General features: G+C 41.6%; 1 protein-coding gene across 3 annotated transcripts; it reads left to right on the top strand.

Annotated features, from left to right (window-relative positions):
- The first annotated feature begins 1,388 nt into the window (after positions 1 to 1,388).
- On the top strand, positions 1,389 to 10,290 carry UPK3A (uroplakin 3A). 3 transcript variants are annotated; one of them, XM_053256326.1, is made up of 7 exons: positions 1,389 to 1,530; positions 3,407 to 3,565; positions 6,564 to 6,843; positions 7,587 to 7,669; positions 7,796 to 7,928; positions 8,914 to 8,969; positions 9,590 to 10,290. In XM_053256326.1, the coding sequence occupies exons 1-7, from the start codon at positions 1,434 to 1,436 to the stop codon at positions 9,748 to 9,750; spliced, it is 969 nt and encodes a 322-aa protein (XP_053112301.1). In that variant the 5' UTR covers positions 1,389 to 1,433; the 3' UTR covers positions 9,751 to 10,290. The 3 variants fall into 3 exon arrangements, with proteins under 3 accessions (XP_053112301.1, XP_053112303.1, XP_053112302.1); XM_053256328.1 differs by lacking the exon at positions 3,407 to 3,565; XM_053256327.1 differs by lacking the exon at positions 8,914 to 8,969.
- The last annotated feature ends 541 nt before the right edge of the window (positions 10,291 to 10,831 follow it).

The following is a 10,831-nucleotide window of genomic DNA, read 5'->3' as shown; positions in this document are numbered from 1 at the left end:
TAAGACAAGCATCTGCTGAAACACATGCCTATATCATGTAAATTCAAAGATATATTCTTTCCAGTGACTGATATTGCTTTTTATTCTTTCCCATGACTAGCAAATGAAAAATAAGCACACATATGAACAAGTGCACAACATATATGTTCCAAGTACTGGATATAATTATCTACAGAATGCAGCTTTTCTGGTGCTAAAGTGGCACAATATTTTGAGGAAGAAGAAAAAATTGTAGACCTTTTGCTAGTGGAGGAGAATGGAAGTGATTTCCCTGATGCAAAATATATTAACAGTGCAACTCTCCAGATTTGGAAGAGGGATCAGCAAACACCAGGATGTGATCTTGCTCCTGTTGCAAAAGCAGGTGAATTTTAGGTCTTTTTTCTTTGTTCCTTTGAGTGATTTTAAAGAGTCAACATAGATAGATAAAGCTGATAAGACCACATCAGATTCCTCCTTCGTTTTCTTGTCATAGCATTAACACAACAAAGGTACCTCTGCTTTGTTGCCCTTTGTTGTTTTGTAATGCAGATTTATTTAATAACTTAAACATTTCGTACAGTGATGAGATCAAGCAGTGAAAACAAAATATTTCTAGGACAGAAGTTTTCATTTTTTTAAAAAAGGTATACTGGAAAATTCTCTACAATAACTTATTTTATCCTTACAACAACCCAACCTTGTAAGGTAGGACTGCACAACTTAAACTCTCATGCTACTCCCATAATCCCTGATCCTTGGGCACTGTGTCTGATGATGATGTTAGTTGTAGTCCACAACACCTGGAGGGGCACAATTGTGCCACCCTACTGTAAGATAAGTTAAAATTATTATCCTTGTACTGCAGGGGTCAGACAATGGCGGGCTAAGAAAGAGGCTTTTCTAAGGATGCTTCATTGTAGGGGCAAAATTCAAACCCAGAACTTCCTTTTTCATACCTCAGTCTCGAAGACTAAGTCACTGCACTCAACCAGCTCTGATCATGACTTTTTGTGAAATCCATGCTGTTTTCCCAATGTTTTCCGTTGTTTATGAAATGGGTTTGGCTTTGAACTTTAGAATAAGCTGCTTTTTCCTGGGGCTGGTGGAGGAATCAGTAATTCATGAGTAAATTTCCCTGACTTCCTTCTCAGCAGTGTTCAGAAATAATGATGTTAAATACAATGGTTACTTGGTGTAAATGTGGGAAAAGAGGACTACTAGAATTTGCTTGTGTTGGGTAGGAACATGCATCAAACTTGATGCATGCTTGTGGAGGCAGTGGAGAAGAAGGGCACATGCAAATAGGCTTATGATGGAGCAAGCAGAGAACCAACCAAGAGCTGATTGGTAGGTGAGAGAACAAAGCAATTAAAGGAGGGTGTGGGTGATATAGAGTGGGGGTGGGTAGGAGGGAGGTAAAGGCTGTGGGTCTGGTATTTCTGCTAGGGTTGATGGCCTTGTTTGTTAGTGGGGGTTTCATATATTGGCTGACGATGGGGGAGCAATGGATTGTGCTGCTTGTTTGCTGTTTCTGGCAGCTGTGTGTAGGTAAGTCAATCTCTGCATTTTTCTCTTTGTTTCCTACAGTTTTGGGTACCTGATTGTGATAATGGATTAGTTTTGGAAGCCCTTTCTCTCCATTTTGCATGTACCTTTCCCCTTTAGAACAGGAGTTTCAGGCTGGGTTTTTTTATTTGTTTTTTGGTGCATTTCTATGTATACTTATTTAGCAAACCCTGTTAACCTTAATGGACTTTTGTTCAAATCTGTCTAGGACTACTAGTTTCCCTAATGAAAATTAAATTACTAAAAATTAAGTAGCTGCTGCATCTTTCAGAGTATCAGTTGCAACTTAACCCCACTACTATACTTCCTGTCTGGAGGCTGGAACTCCTTATTGCAAGAATTATTTGGTGCTTGATCTCTGCATTTCACTCAGTGGGATCCATTCACAGCCTTTAAAGTTCTCCTCTTGGTCTTGTAACCCTAGATACTAAATATGCTTTTGCTGCTCTGCCTTCCATGGGTTTTGTTGTCCTTCTTTAATATCAAATGTGGTGTGCTTTTTCTTTTCATAACTGTTTCTTGCAGGTATGATATTTACTAGTGGCTTAATATAATCTGGAGTTAATGTTTGCCTGAAGAGCTTGTGTAACCACAAGAGTGACTAGCAGCATAAGCTTCTACAATAACTGTTAAAGTGACAGTTTTCTTGGGTTATTACCAACAATATACTAGGTACCGGAAAAAATATATGTATCATCCTTCACTGCTCTGGTGGTCTGATCTAGTGGTCAGTGTTCCCTCTAACTTAGGCATATACATCTACAAAATGCTATCCTTAGAATGAAAAAAGAGCTGATAAGTCCTTCGTGAGGAAGCCTCGGCGGAAAATACTGATTATCCGGACAGTTTTTAAGGACTTACTAGCGAAAGAATTATTATTACAAGCTCCAGATAACAGAACGGACTATTATTACAACACATTTCTCTATGCTAAGGACCTACAAGTGAAATAATTATTATCCTTACAAGCTCCAGATAACAGAACGGACAATCATTACAGCACATCTCTCTTTGCCAACATCTCTTATACTTTGGGAAACAGTGAACTTGTTTTGGTGTCCTGTTGTCACATCACAGTCCTTCATACTGATTTAGCAAGATTGGTATACTTTTACCATCTTCATTATTCTGTGTTCTGGGCAACTTTGGACATTTTTTAGTGTTCCTTTGAAATATATATGTTTATTTAAAGAATTTATTTAAATAATTTAACACACATATATAAAAAGTATAATTATTTAATTTCTGAATTTGCATGTTTTTATATATTTGCTGTTTGCACACAGTTTATTGCTAGTTTTGGTTTGTTCTCAGTTGCATCTGGCAACCGTACTCAGATTGATTTGGGAGCAATGTGAAGCTTGTGGGGGCAGATGCTGAGAGAAACCTCATCCTCTCAGCAACTGCTGCCACAAGCTTCATGTTACATTTTAGAGAGCAGTCTGGGGATTGAGCACAGAGAGGAGGGATTTTTAAGAGTACCACTTGCAGTTGTCCTCCTTTCAAAAACCATTATTGTGCCAAATTCTAATTGCTCTTAAAATCCAGGCCTGTTTAGAACCTGAGGGGTCTGTGCAGATGGATGTGATGCAGTGACTTCACAAGTCACTACTTAAAACTATGAAGACAACTGTGGGTTTTAAGATACGTAAACTCACATGAGGTATCGATTTTCTCACATCAGATCTTTTAAAATGCATGCAAAGCAGCTCTATAAAATGTGGGTGTTCATGCTGACCCTGTGCATGTGCCCACAAGTTCTAAGAGTGCTTCTCTCTGCTTGGATGGTAAAGTCTGGGCCTCTCGATTTAGATGCGTTAAAATTATGGGGGGAAATATCATTTTCCTTTTTCCCCAGGAGCCCAGATTCTAAGGCCACAGATTGCTAACCCAGCGTTTGCTATAAACAACCCCACCCTCACTACAGTCGCTTTAGAGAAACCTTTCTGCATATTTGATGGGTCAATATCAAAAGGCGATTCCTATAAAGTATACCTGTATGTCATGGTTGACTTGGGTAAGTTCCAGTTATTGCTTTATGTGCCTTTTCTATTCACTATAGGCTGACATATACAAGCATGTATGTAACTCATTCACATGTTCAGCTGTGAACCATAAGTTGTGAAGTAATGAGTAAACTCTGTTTTTGGCGTTCGCTGCATATCTGTTTAAAAATGAGCGGGTCATTCTTTGACTCAGTAATAGTGGTGAATATGCAGTTACCCCTGCTAACTGAGCAAACAGATGCCTTTTAAAAGCAACTGTCCCTATCCAACCCCAGCACAGCATCCCTCCAGTGGCTGTTGCTGGTATCTGACATGTTTCTTTTTAGATTGGGAGCCCTTCAGGGACAGAGGACCATCTTATTTGTGTATTTTTCTAAGTGGTTTCTATGTAAACCACTTTGATTGGAGAGCGCTATATAAATATTTGTAGTATTCGTATCTCTGAAAAGAGACTGAATTGAATCCTAAGCACACACTGTACTTGCTGTGGTGATGTAGTTGGACATAGATTTCCTGTGACCATAGATATTGTTCATTTTTCCTTCTTTCCTGTTAAAACATTTAGAAGTAGTTGTCATATGAATTGGGGCCATTGTGCCCATGCCCTTCCCTAGAGCAACGTGAAACCTGGACTTTGACAGTAATGGTCCCCAATGTGCGTGTTCTGTCCAGTCATGGGATGGAAGGAAAGCAAATTTTTGCCATAGAGAAGCTACTGTAGTTATATTTATGAATAGTGATGCAATAAATGTGCTTGTCTTTTACGCAAAATTGAGGTTTCATTTGTGACTCTATAGATACGTGTTAATTTTTTCAAATCTTGTTGGAATTCTGCTTCTGCTGGTATGAATTCATTGTAGCAAAGTTGTAATGAGACACATGCTTCACAGAATTATTGTAGTTACAGGTGACAGCCATGTGAGTAGAGCAGGCATTATGCCTGGCCTGCTACCTGGCTAGCACTATCTTGGTAGCACATAGTTCATGCCATGATGTTGGCCAGTATTCAACTGCTGGGAGGCAGAGCATGAAAGAGCGGTTTGAAAGTACCCTTAGATTCCAGAGACAGACATGCTTGGTGTCTCCATGCAGAAGAAGCCCTCCAGGCAAGGGAACAGCAAGATTGCTACAGGCCCTGGAACAAAAAGTGAAGGTGGGCCCCTCTCTTTGCTGCTGAAGAATGTTAAGAGCATAGTGAAAAACAGAACATTATCTGCACTTGTTTCTCTCCTATGCAAAAATCATACACTCCCCATGTATGCAGACACTTTCACATGCAGACATGCAAGCATTCCTCTGACTCAAAACATTTTTAAACCTATATGCCTACTATCATTGCCTCATATATTCATATGACTTCAGCAACTTATCTATCTTATTCATCCATTCACAATGTGTCTTTCCTGCATGTGTTTATACACACACACACACACACACACACACACACACACACACTTTTCCATTTTGCCCCAGAATTTAGGGGTAGATTGAACTCAGTTGCTAAAAGAACTTCTGGGGGAAGAGGCCAAAAAAAAAAAAAAAGAGTACCATAGTTTTACTCTTTTCTTAAATTATTTTTATGTGGCCAGGATTCCAAAATGCTCCCTAAGTTCCTGTAACTGTAGACCTTTTCAGGTCTATCTCAGTTTCAGGAGAGGAAGGGGAGGAGTGTCAGATAGCATCTCTCACTCCTCTCCTTGTGACTGGCTGGCCCTCAGTAATATTACCCTCACTAGTCAGGCTGGAGAGGGGCGGGCTAAACCTGACCACTAACCATCCAGTTGGAAGGAGAGGAGGAGGAAGGGATGCTGCTTGTCAATTCTCCCCCACCACTTCTCTCCAGGATTGGACTTCCTCTTGCTTGAAGCATAGATGAGTCTTCTGACCGGGAGCCAACAGCATGCTGGGGAGGTGGAAGGGGAGAATAAAGAGCAAGCTGTTGGCTAACTGGTATGCCTCCCTCCCTCACTGACCCAGGGACATTCGTTCCCCTCTTTTCAACTATAGCCACACCCCTGCCACCAGGAGTGACATCAGATGTTATTACTTAATCACACTTGCATTTTTCCATTAAGAATCTGAGTGGTGTAATGGCTATAGTATTAGGAACATAGGAAATTGCCATATACTGAGTCAGACCCTTGTCCATCTAGCTCAGTATTGTCTACCCAGACTGGCAGTGGCTTCTCCAAGGCTGGAGGCAGGAATCTCTCTCAGCCCTGTCTTGGAGATGCCAGGGAGGGAATTTGGAACTTAGATGCTCTTCCCAGAGCGGTTCCATCTCCTAAGGGGAATATCTTAACAGTGCTCCTATTCATATGCAACCAAGGTGGACCCTGCTTAGCTAAGGGGACAAGTCATGCTAGCTACCACAGGACTAGCTACCACAAGCTAGAACCAGCTACTAGACCGAAGTTAAAATCTCCACTTGGCCATGAATCTCTCTGGTTGTTAGGATAAAATCAATGGGAGGTGGGGATGAACCATATATGGTGCATTGGGCTTTTGGGAGGAAAAGTGGTATAAAAACATAATTCATACAAGGATGTACAGTATGCATTGTGCCATGTTTAGCCTTCACAAAAGTCTCTTGCAGTGAGTTAGGCTGAGATAGTGACTTGCTGAATGCCACCTGTTGAGCTTTATGGCTGTGCAGGGCTTTGAACCCAGGTCTCTCTTGTACTATGCCACTATAAACTATGCATTATTCCAATAGTCAGAACGTGTGTTTGCCCTTGCAAAGAACTCTACAGAAGTTGCTATTCCAAAATTTACTATCCTGCATGCCCCATGATAGACACTTGTGGCACATTCAAAGTTGAGAAAACTGCCCAAAATTTTCATTCAGCACTGACCAACACTTCTGACTAGTTGCCTGGAGACCATTCTGACTGCCATAGTCGGAATACCTGCAAATTTGATGTATATCCTGTGTCTAGAATCCACAACTGGTGCTGGTGGGTTCCTTAGAAACACTTGTGTGAACTTTTATGTCAATTCCTGTTTCAGCAAGTGCTTCGAGGTCATCTGTTACAGACAATAGCAGTAAACCTCTTGATGCTACTTTCCAACAAACTAATGGAGGGCAAAGTGGGCCTTACAAAGCTGCAGTGTTTAATGTCCCCAACTGTGCATCTCCTCCCATGCTATCTGATGCTGCTGATCCAACCAAAGTACCTGCTGTCTTGACCCAGTATCTGATCAGAGTTGGCAATGATTCATCTTGTCTATATGACCCAAATTTCCAAGGTGTTTGCAATCCACCTCTTTCCCAAGATACAACTTACAGGTATGAGGTTCTATGCTCCTTTTTTCCACATGGTTGTATTCTGTCTAGTACACTTTTGTTTTGTTGTTGAGAAGTTTGTCCAAGTGGGGAATCAAGTGTGGTGGGTGGAGTCAAAGGAAAGGGAGAGGGGAAGTAGAATGAGAAAACTGAGTTGTTTCTGAACAAACTCTTAGTTAAATCTACATAAAACTACTTTGTGTTTGTGAGGGAAGCAGTTATAACACACCTTCCATGGAAACTTGGGGGGGGAAATCACCATGATATGGGAATAATGCTGGAGGCAAATGGCAAGATACTGACTTCAGTGCCTTGCTTGTGAGCTTCCAGAACCATCTGGCCAGTCCCTGCTAGAGAAGGAAAATTGCTCCAGGGTGCTTTCCAGTTTAGCCGCTCAACAGTGGCAAAATGCTTCTGTTCAGGCAAATCATTCAAAATGTAAATAGCAAAGCGCCCAGCAGGGGGAGCAGTCCAGTGAAAACCAACCACCCGAAAAAACAGCAACTTTTTAACGCTGGATATGCAATGTTATAACACCATATCACAACAATTAAATTTGAAACAAGGCATTGGAAATATGAACAGCATCCTGCTGTCAGTGTAGGGACTGCAGAGTCACAACACAGGTAGTATGGAAGCACCCTTCAGAGATTCGTTGTGACCCTGTTGCAGGGTCTAATCTGGAAAGCGCCCAGGTAGTCTTTTCCAGTAGTGCAGTTCTTGTGTGTGTTCTCTCTTACCTCCAGGTTTAAATACCTCCTGGCTGACATAACTGTGGGTGTCATGAAAGATCAAACTCCTTGGTCTCATCCAGTCAAAATGAAGAAATGTAAGTATCTTGAAGGAGCCTTCAATCAGTGTTTTGACACACTTCCGTACTAAAAGCACATTACTTGTGTTTCATGTGTGTTCTCTATCACATCACGATTTGATAGAACTCTTCCTATATTCCCAGTGAAACAGTCCACAACGATTGATACTTGGCCGGGTCGGAGAAGTGGTGGAATGATAGTCATCTGCTCCATCCTGAGTGTGCTAATGTTGTTGCTCATGGTTGGGTTTCTTACTGCCATGTTCTTTGCTATAACGTAAGTTTCTGTTGCACTTTGCTTTGCCACCATGTGCTACAGTAAAACAAACCTAATAATACTTACTTGGTGAAACTCTTCAGTGCTCCAAAGGATTTTTATATATTTCTTATGCGTGTAACATTATTAGAAGGAGGGTCTTGAGTTGATAAAAGTATATTGGCAAAAAACCACCTTTAATGCACATGCCTTTCTGACAGATAATGCTGATAAAGAATAAGGGGCAACATAATGGCCTTTCATATCTAATATATGAAATACTACCCTTCCATAGGCTTATCTGATTAATAGTGGGGAAACAATTATTGGATGTCATGAATGAAAGGATGCCATGTTGCTATAAATAGTCATGTCTTGCCAGACTAGTAATTAGTTGTCTTTGGGTAAACATTTGCAGATAGGGTGTGGCAAATGGCTCACTCTAGCCATCCCAATATTGAGAAATCCTTTACTAATTTTTAGTTCTTTAGTTCGGGAGCTAGACTGGGGCTGGCTCTGCATTTGCAGTGCAGCCACGAGTGGCTCTTTCCTGCCTTTAAGGCTGGGAAGAGCTGCTCCTGGCCGCGCCACAAACACAGCGCTGGCCATTGCCGCACAGCCCCTTCAGGACCTAGACTGGGGCTGGTGCTGCGTTCGCAGTGCAGCCAGGAGCGAGCATTTAACTTCTGAACGGGGGCCACACAGCCCCTGATTGGGAGCTAAACCAGCAGCCCCATGTTTGATGTCAGACACGGGGGGGGGTGTTGGGGCTGCGAGGCGCGGCCCCTCATTGGTGGTGGCCTGGGTTCGTTGAACCCATTTGCCCAATGGTGGCTCCGCCCCTGAAGCAGCAGAAGATCTTTGTGAAGGTTGTTTCAGTGTAGCTGAAATGGGAAAATATGCTATCTTGGTGCTGTTAAATCTCAAGAAGCATTTCCCCCCAGCCTTATCCTTGAGCTGAAATAGCTCTCTAGATACTGATGGGATCCTTCTTTGCTGGTTTTAGGTTTCCTTGTAGCAATGAACATAACACCATCTCTCTTTGTTTATGCTGCTCAAGAGGTAAAGTAGTCAGAGGCAAATCAAAGTGTTTTGACCTGACAATGAAACAGTACAAAAATTTAAGGAAGTTATCTTGTAATGTGTGTAAATGTAATCTAAATGTGCCCCACTGTCAAGTTGCAAAAGTTCAAAATTGGATATACAGGGAGAGGAAGCAAGATGTAAAGTGGTCTTGGGAAAGTTTCTGTTCCTTCTACTGCTACTGCCAGAATACCAACCTTTACTGAATAATTAAGAGCATCTCTGAACTATGAGAATCTGGATGCTGGCAGCCATGGCATGCCTTTCTACTCTAGTTGCCTATATTCACACATTCTTGCTATCAGTTAAGGTGTGGATGTGACTTGAGGCACTGATACATCTGTCAATTATGACTAAGGTGGCTTTAGTATGATGTGCTTACATGAACAACAAACTTACTCTAGTCAGTTACAGGAAACAAGAGTGGTGGTCCACACATGCATGCTCATCACTTGATGGCTACAGTTTTCATTTTGCTCTCTAGCCTGTATTTTTTTCAGTTGAGTTGACTTAGGCTTTCTGCTGTGAGCCAGATGCCGAGTGATGTCCTCTAACCACCCTTTGGGCTGTGTCTCTGGGTTTCATTTATCCCCCACTAGAGGAGCAGAAGAGACTGTTGCTGAGACCAGATATGAATCTCAAACAATCCAAGAGGCTGTCCCAAGAGTACAAGAGATTTCTGAGCAAGAAAACGAATGACTTCTCATTCATGGAAGAGATGTTCTTCAAGACTGAAATGAAGCTTGACAACAGTCTCTGAGCACTCCTCAAATGCTTGGATATTGATTTGTGTAACCAATACTAAACTTCAGGTATTTTCAATAGAAATTGAACAGTGCAAGATGCCTTCTGTATAGAACTAGAATTATCTTGATCTTATCTCAAACTCCCTAAAAATGTCTTGCTTTAATTGGCTCAACTTTGAATCCTCCTATAAAGACCTGCTCTCAGAGGAGAGTCCCAAAAACTAATCTAGCATTGAAACTGAATGGGCTGAATTTTGTGCAGGGCTGTACAACCTTGGTCCTCCAACTGTTGTTGGACTAGAACTCCCATCACCCCTAGCCATCGTGGCCAATAGTCTGGCATGATGGGAGTTGTAGTCCAACAGCTGGAGGGCCGAAGTTGTGCTGCCCTGATTTTGTGCTATAATTTCAGTTGCTTAGTGAGGGCTTGTAAAGGGTGTTTTTTTGTGGGTGTTTTTTTTTTTTAACTCAAAACAGACCTTGCATTTGTTTGAACTGGTTGTACTACAGAGTGTATGCTTGTTACTTTCAATAAATGTAAACTTCTAAAGGTATCAGAATTAATACTATATTTGAGTTCCAGGCTGAGAATTTGGAGTAGACACTAAAGAAAATGGCAAATGAAACTGTGGACAAAGATCTGAAAAGCAATTCATGTTAGAGCTCCCTCAGCTTTGAGACAAATTCAGCTAGGAGGGTACATGTTTTTGCTCCGCTACAAGAGCCTTCCTATACTTTGACAGGGGGCAGGGAGTGGGGCGAGAACTAGTTTTCTCCTGACATCATAGCATTTGATTTGCAGGGATATATATATTTCTTGGTGGGAGACACAAAATCCTCTGTCTGAAGCATTCTTGCCCAGCAAGAGCTCTGTTTTTTGGTCCCATAATCGACATTCTGTGTCAGGCCTAACTTCATATTTCATAACATGTCTAAAATGTTTCCTGATGACCTGCCTGAGGGGCTGATGACCCTCTCTTTACGTCATGGTGCAGATTACTGAATGCTTGATTTAACTTAACCCTGCTTCTAGATGCATCTCAATCCAGATGCCTTCATCTACAAAACTGTAAAAGGGCTGGGTGGCTGCACATC

This window comes from Hemicordylus capensis, chromosome 5 (assembly GCF_027244095.1).
Source record: "Hemicordylus capensis ecotype Gifberg chromosome 5, rHemCap1.1.pri, whole genome shotgun sequence".
NCBI classification, from domain to species: domain Eukaryota; kingdom Metazoa; phylum Chordata; class Lepidosauria; order Squamata; family Cordylidae; genus Hemicordylus; species Hemicordylus capensis.
The sequence above is the reverse complement of the archived record's forward strand: the minus strand, read 5'-3'. Positions and strand labels throughout refer to the sequence as shown.